Source organism: Seriola aureovittata, chromosome 20 (assembly GCF_021018895.1).
Source record: "Seriola aureovittata isolate HTS-2021-v1 ecotype China chromosome 20, ASM2101889v1, whole genome shotgun sequence".
Taxonomy (NCBI): Eukaryota; Metazoa; Chordata; class Actinopteri; order Carangiformes; family Carangidae; genus Seriola; species Seriola aureovittata.
In genome coordinates this window covers 11,004,341-11,017,450 of record NC_079383.1, presented here as the reverse complement: position 1 = coordinate 11,017,450, position 13,110 = coordinate 11,004,341, and the positions used below count along the sequence as shown (strand labels likewise).

Below are 13,110 nucleotides of genomic sequence, written 5' to 3'. Positions count from 1 at the left end.
ACTGGACGCTATCACAGATATGAAGCTTTAATTCACCACTTCCCTTCCTTCACCTAGCCCCACGCCAATCCCCTTTTTTTTTTTTTTGATAAAGCGCACCTGCTGATTCAATTGGGTTTTGCAGAGAAAGCACTTTGGAAAGTACAAGCCAATATTTGGAGGCAGAATGCTACAGTCATGCATAAAAAGGTTGATGAATTATAATTATAATAATCCCCAACACAAACATAAAATTCTCTGCAACTACACACACGGAACACTTAACACAGCCACAAGAATCCTGCTACCTACATTAAAAGATTTTTTGCTAAAGAGTAGAAAGTAGCAGGGATATATTCTACTAGATAATGTATGAGCAGACAATTCTAGTAAAAAGTCTAGTATTACTGACACACCCGGAGCACAAACACAGTGACATGGACTTCCTATCGGAGTCTCATTACTCACCACCTGTCAGATATCCAACATTGATTTGCATTTTTTCCTTGATTTGATCCACCAGCTCCTGAGAAAATCAACTATCTGGATCTCATCAGCTTGTTAGACCTTTCTCTCTAAATTAGGCTCTCAGTAATTTCATGTCTCTGCCATTTTCTACAAAACAGTGAATCAAACTGCAACTGCTGCAATCTAAGGTGCTCATTCTTCCTAGAAACAATATTACCAGCAACCTCTTGACTTTACAGGGAGGCAGTTCATTTGATATAAATATAACATAATAAACTTCACAAGAGTCAAAAAGATGCTTATTATACTACACTTAATGTTTCCATCTTAAGATAATACACTTTATATTAGATAAGCTGGCATGGTTTAGTAGGTTGGAAAGTCAGACATTTTGATCACCTGTTTTCACATCACACTCCCAAAGTGGTAAACATCAGGTGGTGCATGTGATATGAGAGTGGCTGTAGTTTATAATGTGGGTTTGTGAGTTTCTCTCAAGGCTCTACCTACTGCAGATAACAGCCCAGAAAAAAATCAAAGACTGTTACATTGTTGACATAAAGTGTGCCTCCTAGGGAGGCCTCCCTTCCGAGTGGTTCATTACCCAGTGTGCCCAAAAAAAACCTTCATGGTACACGTGGCCCAGTTTAGATCTTATAAAGAGGCAGGACTTTAGCTCACAACATGAAAGCATTTGTCTATTTTTTTTGTTTTTTTTTTTTTTTTGCATATTTCTATTGTTTTAAGATTTAGCTCTAACTTTAACTCTAACTTTATAGGGATTTATCTCTGAAACCCGGCTTATTCTGACAGTGCAAAAGATGTTGTATTACATAACACATTTTATTTCTATTTGTTCTTATTGTATAACCCCATTTGTGTCCCTCCTTTTAAAAAATAAGTCACACCACTGTGTTACCACTGTATTCTATAAATGTACTGTATGTCAGCCAGTTGAATGATTAAATAGGTTAAAAGTCACAAATGAAAAGATCAGTGGATTAGGTTTGTATGGTTGTACCTTCCAGCAGATGCCTTATTATATGTCTGAATAAGCTGTCACTAAACAGCTTCATAAACAAATGATCCCCACTGGGAAAAAAATGGATTGTCACCGTAAGAACCTCTCTTTTCTCCCCCTCTCTCTCTCCTCCTCCTCTTCAATGTGTGTGCCCCACTATATTTGCCATTAAAAGGGACTAAGCGTTTCATTACAAGTCTACTGAGCTCCCACTGTGTCACTGAAGCCAGAAGCCAATGTGGCTTTCTTTCTTAGAGATACTAATAACAGAATCAAAGGAGGGAGTACATGTTTATGTGTGTGAGTCTGTGTTTGTATGTCTGTGTATTCTAGTAATACTGATGTAATCGCAGGCTCAAGCCCAATTAGCCTAGAGGGTAACTATGTAATAATCCCTACCCCTGGGCATAATGGCCTATTAAATCAGCAGTGGACAGAATAAATGAGTTTGTCTAAGGAGAGAGAAAGAGAAGGAGTGAGAAAGAAGGACAGGCAAGAAATAAGGAGTAAGGAAAGAAGGGGAGGGGAGAGGTGGCAGGATAGGAGGTAAAATGGAAAGAAAAGGGCCATTGAAGGCACATTTGTTGAAAGTCAGGTTTCATTTACCATAATGATGAATGTGTTCAAAGTTTGGCTGCATGTGCGGCTGTTGAACTCAAGTAATACAATAGCCCGTCAAAGCCTCTAGTTACAAATCTTTGAACAGGCTTTATGTATAAACATTTTTAGCTTTTTGTTTACTTTGTCTGTCATGTCAGAGGAAGCAGAAAAATAGTTTCTCATTGCTACAGCTCCAAGCATTCTTCATGTGTTTTATTTGTTGGAAACCCTCCTCTATCATTAGAGTGTTTAGTAGTGATGTTGGCCTCAAGACCACATAAATCAAGACCATGTCAAGACAGACACAATGGAGAGGTGAGATATAACCCAGACCAGGAGGAATATCTTTAATTGAGACTGTGACCATAGTAATATTGATGTAGTTATTATGTTAATGCTTTAAAAGTAAAGACAGTACTGTTTGAGATTGTTTGAAAAAATAGGCAGAATGCAACTAGATTACTAGTTTGTATCACAGACGATTATGTGAAGATTCGCTCTGATTTTAAAAATATAAAAGTGTCCAAGAGAAATGAGAGAAATGGAGTGCAGGATAAAAAGTCTTTCAGCCAACAGTAGAATGCATCCCTTTTTCAGCAGGACGTTTCCAACTGTGGATTTAGTTGTCTCAAACTCCACTAAACTCTCCATACACCAGCCAAATACACACATACACACAGTTTGGCAGGACAGTACAATGTAAAAATTCCCACAATGTTTTCTCTTGATCTAACCTTGACCAAACATTGACAGTGTTCATGAAATGTCCTTAAAGAAATCTTAATTTTTCCACATTGGTGGTAATGATATACTAAGAACGGAACAGAACATAATACAGTGACAGGCTTCTTGATGATTACATGAATAGTTTAATTATTTTGTTACCATGCAACTTACTATTGAATTGGATACACTGATTAGAACTGGTTAGTCTAAGTGTCTTACTCTGTGATGTTAATATAAAATTAAACGAAACAACTTCACAGTTTAACTGGTCACATCTTTATGTGGGTGTATCTGTTGACAACTCACCTGATGATAAGTCCACCTGGTAGTTTTTTGTCGCCTTCGACACATTGATATGAACTACGATCTTGCTGTCCTCGAGGGAGATCTCCAGCGTGCCGTCATCAAGATTACTGAAGAGGAGGAGTCCATCAGGGTTCCACGTACGAAACTGGAAACCCACGGATACTATGTTGTGACTGGCTCGACCTGGCAGCTGCAGGAAGCTGGTGGCATTGAAAAAGACTGGGAAGTTGTGGGTCTCCAGACAGGAGAAGGACAGGTTACGCTGTTGAGACACAGATTTAGAGAGAGAGAGAGAGAGAGCGTCAGACAGAGAGCGAGAGACAAAGAGATACAATCAAAAACAAACAAAAATCCCTTGGAAGTGAGCTTGTATGTGAAGCTGCCTGAATGATTTAAATGTCATAACACTATGTAACAATCATGTATTTGTTCACCAGACTTTTGTTGCTTTGAATCTAGTGTCTGCATGTTTACCTTCAGATGTTCCTGACTGAAGCTAGTTTCAAAGACTGATGCTGCTCGTACACATCACAAAAATGTGTCTTTTTGACTCACCCTGTCTTTCAAACCAGGTTTGAAAACAATAACCTGGGTGATGTTTGAGTGCAGGAGGAAAACAAACACTAGTGTGGAATTTGGGCACTAATTATCATTGAGCTTCTCCAACCATGTGCCCTTAATCAAATCATTAGCAAATGCACAATATTGAGCTGCCTTACCGGCTATAGATGATTCCTGATTACCTCTGCCTGCGGTTGTGTATATGTGTGTTTCTGAAATTTGAGAGCGGATCTGTTTTGATTAGAAAAGAATGGCTGTGTGAGTAATCAGAGAGAATTAGAGGTGCAGCTTTAATGGACTTGATTAGTGCCTGTATTTGTTAAGTCAGTTCACCAGAGATTGAAGACGATATACTGGATGTCCACTGCTGAGGAGGAGGAGGAGAGAGCTCTGAGACTTTATAGTCCGTCAAAGACTGTTCAGTAACTAATTTTAAGGATGGCAAAACACTTAATGTGCTGAAGTTACATCCAGCAGTCACCCAGATGCCGTGTGTTTGATGTTGAGAAGCAAGGCATTTAATATACTCCTTATTTTGTTAAGATCTTTGTAGGCTACAATAAAATGGCAGCCATGATGTCAAGAGGGAGCACAAAGACAGGAGGCAAACACATGGAGGTGCCACTGATGGGTCAGTTGTATCTGATTAATTATGAATCTGTTAAGCTATTTTTGGTGCAGTGAATAATTTGCCCCCTCACTTAGGTCAGATATAGAGTATAGAGTTATTTTGAAAATAATGAGCATGTTCAGTATTCAGCAGATTTCCCTTACAAAGCTGGAGGTGTCTAGCTTCTTTCGGCGGGCCAGGTCTGTAATGTTGTCTCCGTTGTAGTTGATGCTCTCCATGCAGCCTTTAAAGTTCTTCCTCCCTCCTCCAACTGGCTTCCCACTGTATGGCATCCCTCCAAAACTCAACTAGAGATTGACAGAGGGCAAAGAGGTAAAAAGAGATGAAAAGTGGAAAAAAGACATTAAGAATTCTTTTACATTCCATTGTTTCCCCCTGTACTGCGATTACATTGAAAAAGCTACATGAAATAAAAAAAAAAAAAATCTGCCTTTACTGTTCAGCCATTCACTAGACAGAGAGGGATTACAGACATTTTTGTGAACATTTTAATATTATATTGCAAATCACCCATATAAAACACACTCTGTTTGCATTGCGAAAATCACTAAAACAGCATAAAATGGACTATTATGAAAAAAGTTCCAGATAGATGTGGTACTAAGAGTATCTGTGTTACAAAGACGTGTTTGGATATTGTTTTTGTGTGATGCACAGATGGAGGGACTAGGTCTGATCCATACTAACTCCTCATTTTACATATATTTGACCATTACTGTCAACACCAAATAAAATCACAAGGTATTTGGTCAACATTACATCAAGGACAATATTGAAAAATCAACAGTCAACATTTTCTTTCCCAAATACTTGCATATCAGTGTCCTATTGCTATTTATATATTATACATTATACAGTGAGGTCACGGACCTCACTCTAAATTATATACATTTATATGTGCCTGCTGGAGCAGTGGGAGAAAGCATTAAAGGAAAGAAGACTGGTTTTTGGGTAACAGATGCGATCAGAAGAGGACTGAGGCGAGGACATTGAGGGTAATAAACAGGCATCTGGTGGGAAGCAGTGAAGGACACTGAACTGATGAAAATGTAAACTGAATTTAATTTTTTTCAGTTGTACATGTGTTCAGTTCTTTTTTTCTTTTAGCCATAGCACTGAGCTCTGAGGGAAGACAAGATGATGGAGGGTAGTGTGCAATTACCAGTCGATATGTGTCCGTCTATCTCAATGTATGTGTGTTTGTATGTGTCTGTGGTGATGCTCCAGTAGTCTTAGTAATTACTGCCAAGGGCAGACACAAACGCACCCAGATATTTAGTCTACAGGCTTAAATGGGAGCAGAAGACACACGGTTGTGTACATACACACGTACAGTGGTACACTGTGAGTAAAAGCTAGCCACAATTTCGCAGTCTGTAAAGAGACTCAGTCAGGCAATAACACTGCCAGGATCCATTCAGGGTTCACCACAGACACACCACATGCACATGCACACAAAACCTCCTGGTTCACCCCGTTGTATAGATTTCCCCGAAGAACCCTTAATTCAACAGCTTCAGTTTAATTGGACTGTGGTTTGTCCTGCCCCATTTCCCTGTATCCTACTTAACACTGGAATACATCAGCCATATCAGCAATACATGGTAAAGGTCACACACTCACACAGAAACATATCAATACAAACCCACTCACATACAAACACAAGCATACCCATATATATGGACTCACCATATACGGCTGCACATGTGTATTTCATTATGCATTCCAAAATCAATTTCCTCTTTTAAGTATTATTAGCTGAACTCTTTGCGTTCCATTACTGACTGACATTAATTATGTGAGTTTCATGGATTAGCATTACAATGCAGTGTGAAACCAATACCTAATTTCCTTCTTTTTTTTTATCAATGAACTGTACAGACAGAGGAGGCCAAGCTACCAACAGTTAGATTGTTGTTTAAAATCCAGTTGCGAGTAGTACAGACACCTAACTTGGTGGAAACACTAGAATAAAACAAGAAGAGCTAATAAGTAAAGATAAGATATTGTCCATCATAGAACTGAAATAATTGGACAACCATGTTGAGACTCCCAGCAATTTTGGAGGTATCAGATTGCATCTGAAATTTACTTCAGTTGGAAGAGACAGTATTCTGTTCTGAACATCAGTACTGTCCAAGACTCTTAAATCAGAATTGTCACAAGGGCTTGTGTTCACAAAGCATCTTAAGACTAAATGTAGCTCCTAACTTCTAGATTAGGAGTAAGGGTAATTCACAAAGCCACTTGGCATTAAAAGTAGCATCTAAGTGTAGGAGAGGTTAAAAGCAGTTAAGAGGACGCCAAACTAAGACCATATTATGAAGAATGGTAAAATATGACGATACCACAAGGTTGAGCTCATTACCGCTCATTACCGCTCAACTGGTCGTCACCAATTTTGTGTTTGCGATGTATGATATGAAATATATACACAATAATCATTGTTTAGTTATCACTGACTGTCTCCCATCTCATCCACAGAATTAAATTCTATTTGTGGCATTGGGGGATTGGTGAGGGTTGATCCAAGATAGTGTAGTGTATTGTATGAGCCAAGTCCCGGCAAACACTCATGCAGCCCGCTCTGGTTGCGCACAGGCACACAAAGACGACCGGTGAAGTGATAGAGAGAGCCAATAAAAACTTTATGGATTTCTTCCGATGGCCATGACAGACGGGCTCATTGACAGAGAGCGAGTGAGTGAGTGACAAGCTGAGTTGAACTGCACATGCATCAGCGCAAAAACACTGCTTTAGAGATCTTAATGTTATCACGAGAAGTGTAAAAATTTTTCTATACACAAATTATATTGTGGCGGTGAACGAACAGGTATGGGAGGGGTAGAGCAAGACCCCTCACTAAAAAATAACAGCCCTATGTTTCTTTCCATGAAGTCAATTGAATGTAAGTTTTTATTGTAACATTAAATTACACAATCATCAACATACAGATGCATCTTGGAAAATGCACTACTTTTAAAAACAGCACCTAATCCTTTATTATTTCATTTGAATCTCATAATTAGTCCTATATTTGTTCTTTTCTCACATTCAGAAAAAGTCAGTTTAGCTGCTATGCTGACTTGGCAAACAACAACTCAACGTAAATGTTAGCTTCTTGTTAGCTAGTTAAAGAATTTTATGTCATTTTCTGTATGTGTGTTTGTATTAGGATTTTAGGCTGGGTTAACTTCCTGTGTTCTTCAAATCTTCTGTCAGTATACTCAGGACCCTTTGCCCTTTGTTTCTCACCTCATAGTCCAAATCTAGATGGTCAAACTCTCCATTGGTCCTGAAGTGCTGAGTGTGTCTGTCCAGGGTGAAGTTGACATTACGACGGTATCGCTCAATCACCACTGAGTGCCAGTGATTGTCATCCAAGAGGCTGCCAGTGGTCACAGAGGTATGACCCATGATAGAGCCGTACTGGTTACTACCTGTAATTAACATATCATAATAATATCAGTTATAAAAACACAGGTTTTGGACGATGAAACTTAAGTAACATGTAATGACAAACCAAGAATTCATTAAAATGTTGAGAAAAATATGTGTGAAGAACAGCTCAGTATGTAGTAGTATTAAAGAACTTTAATATTCTGGGTAGCTTAGACGAGTAAACACGAAATTTATATGACTGCTCTAACAGTTTTAGGTTATTTGCCAAAATAGTCAGAAATCATTTCAGTGCTTCACAAAAGACTGACTATACCTATACCTATACCCTATGTGTTTTGTACTTTTACATATACTCTGTCACTGCTATGAAATGTATGCAAGATTAAAGGTTGACTCAATTTTACAGCACTTTGCACAAATCGATTCAGGTCTTTGTACAGTTGTTTCACATGTTTCCAAATCAAGTTATTCTCATATACATTAGAATACACGTATAAGTAATTTTGATAAGAATTTACCAACAATAGGACACCTCACATTTCTTTAACAGCCTGAAGTGTATACAGAATTCAATTAGTTGTAATACTCTGTGTGGGAATGTATCACCGCTGTTGTTACTTTCGTGCAGCAGTAAAGCATTCTTAAAGGTTAAACCAGTCCTGTCAACAACACAGCTGGTCAACAGTGAGTGATGCTCCACACACAAAACCTGACTCCTAAAAATTACATTTCTATATATATTTCTGGAACTGGAACAGCACATACATTTTGTACAAAACGTTTTCTATTAACGTAATGATGATAGGTTGTTAATTTACATATTAGGGAAGTCGCAATTACAGTGATACTGCACATATCTGTAAAATGTTAATGGATAATCCATTTGTTTTCTGCCAAAATATCCTCTGTATATATAAAATATTAATATCTTGCATTAGAATATTCATATCCATTATGATCGTTTTTATGGTTATGTTGCGGCATTCACAGCACTTGGTTCAGGTTAGGGAAAGATAATGGTCTGGTTTAATGTACAAAAAAGTTCCAATGTGTTCATTTACATTTAACCAAAATCATGATCTTTCCATAACCAAGGCGCTTTTGTTGCCTGAACTTACACACAGACAGTACTGTGAATGTGAACCCTGGTCTCTGGTGTGACAGCCGTCCGCTCTGTACAATTGCTATCCACCCCAAATTCATCCTGGGGACTTCACTGCTGTTGATAAATGTAACATTTCATTGATTCAAAAAAAATATGATGCGTCTGAACATAATCCAACCAGCAATTACATTTCCTACAAAACAGTTGAAACTGGCTGTTCAAGTTTGTCTGATTAGAAACATAATTTCTAGGAGACAGGGTTGCTTGACAGACATGGTATAAACAAAAGTTTAGGGTTATTGTCAAGCATTAAATGATGGTGATGATTGTTCTGTAGACCTGTCAAAGAGCTGCAAACACAACCATATGCATTTGACTGAGCAACTATGAAAGCATGTATGAGAAATAAAGTATGTATGTATGTATGTATGTACAGTATGTATGTATGTATGTATGTATGTATGTATGTATGTACAGTATGTATGTATGTATGTATGTATGTATGTATCTATCTATCTATCTATCTATCTATCTATCTATCCAACCAGAACTGGACCTGGTCTGTTGGACCTTAGACATATCACTTGGATATTTAATATGCAGTATTTCAAGACTGCTTGAGTTGGTCTTTGAGAGTTCTGTTTTCATTTCAAGATATTATGGTATAATGAATGATCATATAGTATAGTGGTTGTGCCAAAGTGTGACTATGTGAATGTGTGTACGTGCAGGAATAAAGGAAATGAGAATGAATAACAGGAAGGTGTGCATATGAGGAATATTGAATTGAACACGAAACCTGGAAGCCCCCACCATGGCTCTTGAGAAAGTGCGGTGGAAAACTGTTATCTACATCAAAAACGTGTTAGAGGAACACACGTGTTGCCTACCCAGGTTTATCTGCAGCAGCAGCTTTGCCTTGTGAAGCTCCAGGGTGATGTAGTCTCCCTGCTGTCCCTCCCCATGGAGAATCACACCCTCGCTTTCTGACGTCTTGAACCTCAGTGCAATCACATCCTTAATGATCTTCATCTTCTTCATCTGCACAAATGTACCAAAAACAAATATCATGACCCCCAAATGATTGTTAACACCACAGGTGACCAATTTTCAATAAGAAATGTAGAAAAAAAAGAAAGAAAAAAACAATCGTCTTTAAACTTTAGAAGTAAAATACAAGAAAACCTGCACTCTCGTCTCAAAATCTACAACAAATTTATTTTCCCATTGTATTATATTGCTACCTGTTGATTTTTTATAATCTTACCTTTATGTACAAGAATTAATTAATCGGAAGGTTTAGTCAAAATAACATACAATAGCAAGGTAGTAAATCCAGTACCTTAAAACGATATGAGATTACACCCTGTCCATCAAAGTTGATCACATCCGCCCCTAAAGCAAACAGTAGACAGAGAGAAACGACAGATACACAGAGACAGAAAGAATAAACAAGGACACACAAGAGAAAGACAGGAAGACATTGACAGTGAGAGATGGAGAGAAAAGGCAAGAACAAGGAGGATTAGTGATCAGTGTAAAAAAGTAAACTATTGAGTTACAGTATATCAAAAGTACACCTAAATGCAACAGTAATGTGCTTATATGAAGATAATGATGAACAGGCGCTGTTGAAATGTAATATCTACTGGTTGTATTTGTCATCTGAATCCACAGGAGGTTATAAATGGCAGCTTTACAGGTAACAATTGCTGTAAAAGAGATTTTATTGTTTCAAGTGATACTGTACCCAATAGGCATTTTCATAGAAGACAACTTGATATGTCACAGTAGTAAAAGCAGAGGTGTAAATAATAAAATTATTGATGGCTGAATATCATTTAGCTGATTTGGTTTCAGGGTCCTGGTATTGCACAAGTTGTCTCACTGGCACACTACTGAATTACTGGGGAAAGTTGAATAAAACAGAGCCATTGTCACATGTAATACTTAAACCTGTGCTTTAACTAACATGTCTGCCGTGAAAACAGCCTGTAGCGCAAAATTTCATTGGCTTTAAATATTTGCCAAATAAATGCAAAACAGATTTAGATGTAAAACAGTGCTGCTGTGAAAATTGCTCTTAGTGAGCAGTGACACTTGTTGACAGCGCACAAAAAATTTCCATTGCATGTATCATAGGGTCCTATAAAATTCTGTGAGAAATACATTGGTATTACTTTTTTATTTAAAATTTAATGAAGTAAATTAAAACATTTTTGACTAGTAACTATGACTAGTAAGAGTATAATATTTAATAAACATATTTATTTACAGGTACAGGTGAAATGTTACATATATTCTTCCAGGTGCTGGACAACTCTGACTATAGTAAGTTTAAGATAGACAAAATATATTCAGTTAACAAGTAGCAGGAAACAACACACTTCCTAACAACATATTTTGCATTCAAGAAGATTGCAAGGAGATTGGTTGGTGAAGGCAGAGAGGAGTGCGCAGGATATGATAGGATAACTTTGGATAAGATAAGAGTGCATCATCTTATATAGAGACACACTCTTACACAGTCACACTACCTCTCAATCTTACGTGCTCCCTTGCTTCTTCACATGACACACGCGCACACAACCATGCCGAGCCTGTCCTTTCGTGATAAACACCTGGGGTTGGGGGGGGCATAGGAAATTACATCTGTTCCCTTTGTTCTTACTTCAGTGTTTCTGAAATGATCCCATGCTGCCTCTCACTGGGTACAAATACATGGCTCTCAATCTTCACTGCTTTACCCTTCACTCTTGTTCTCATACTAGTTCTTGCTCTCTATTTCCCCTTTCATCTTTCTCGATTACTCTGTCCTCTGCTCTACTTCTTTTTTTTGCCTCCCTCTTTAGTTTCTCTTCTTCCTTCCATCACTTCATTTGCTTCATCCTTCTCTCTCTCTGTCTCTTGCTCCCTCTCTCTCTCTCTCTCTGTCTTTTTCTCCCCGCTCCTCTCATCATCTTTTTCAGTCACGTTTATGGTACAAACAGTGGTGGTATCTGACAGTTTTCCAATTGTTTTATGAGAGCTAGGTGTGCTGCTCAAAAACGGGTTGCCGGCTGGGCTGAGTCCTTGATGTCAGGGGGGAGACTGTATTGAGGATGGAGGGTTTTTCCACCACCTGCAGACCACTGGGTGATGGAGAGAATAAGAGAGAAAGAGGGAGAGAGCTTGTGGTGCAGAGTAACAGGGGAGGACTACTTGGTCTCTATCAAGGACAGCTGTGACAGTCATGCACACAAGATGGCCAAGGTTTTCAGACCCTGACCCAGGAGAGCATGCCGTTTTGGACCCTGACCCAGATGTATTTTTTTCCACAAGAGATGTGACGCGAAGGTGATCAAGATGCTCACATGCATGTGACAGCCAATATAAGCGTCAAATAGATGACACTGGCAGTTATTATTTATCAGAGTGTAAAAATTACATGTTGATTTCACTACATCACTGTAAAAGCACCTGCATAATGGTTAAGGGTCTGGGATGTGAGGTGAATACAACTACAAAGAGCAACAATTTGATGGCTGCTGACAGTATGTCGATGATAAAAATCTCACTTTATTTTATTAAGTGCAATCAAAGTGAAGTTTGGGACTGAACTCATAATGATTACATTATATATCCACAACCATTTTCCACTTCAAATGGCAAAATATTAAGTGGTCATACTTAGTTATTCTAATTTCTACTACACATGCTGTCCTTCGCACTAAATGCATCTTCTGCATTACTTTGGATAATTGCCCAACAAAACAAAAAGACATGAAAGCTTTCTTTTATTTCCACATAGAGAACATGTTACAATCTGTTATTTGACAGCCAGTGGAATGATGATCTGCGCAGCCAGAGAAAAGATTACAGAAAAAGGCTTTTACTCTGTGTTAATTATGGAACCATGCAGGTCATTGTACCCCCAGACATGCCATGAGAGCGACACTGGCTGACATTAGCTTGGCTACATACACATGTATCACTGCAGCGTCCTGCTCATTATTTTTGCTAATCAGCCAATTTAAAGCAATACCACTGAGATGCCACCTGCAAGGCAAACTGAAGGTGCACTTAACTGGCATTTAGTAGTTAAATTTGATTGTATCCATGGCAACAAGTATCACCATGCTGGTAGTACACTAGGTGGCTGGAAGCAGAGAAGGAGGTCATTTACAGTATGACCTATCTGCATTAAACTTAGGATTTACCTGCTTTAAATGGAAATCTAACTTTTTTTTTTTTGTTGGCTGAAAACAAATTTTAGATGATGTTTATGCTTTGTATAAAATTTTCCATTGTTTTTGATATGAAACAATAAAA

At 38.2% G+C, this 13,110-nt stretch overlaps 1 protein-coding gene across 1 annotated transcript in view; it reads right to left on the bottom strand.

Annotated features, from left to right (window-relative positions):
• The window catches only part of cntnap2a (contactin associated protein 2a), a 351,965-nt gene that overhangs the window by 136,917 nt on the left and 201,938 nt on the right, over positions 1-13,110 (bottom strand). The window contains exons 5-9 of the mRNA XM_056364796.1: positions 10,142-10,194; positions 9,690-9,840; positions 7,548-7,732; positions 4,436-4,579; positions 3,101-3,362 (exon numbers count right to left, since the gene is read on the bottom strand). Coding sequence (XP_056220771.1) covers positions 3,101-3,362; positions 4,436-4,579; positions 7,548-7,732; positions 9,690-9,840; positions 10,142-10,194 — 795 coding nt within the window. The remainder of the gene's footprint in view (positions 1-3,100; positions 3,363-4,435; positions 4,580-7,547; positions 7,733-9,689; positions 9,841-10,141; positions 10,195-13,110) is intronic.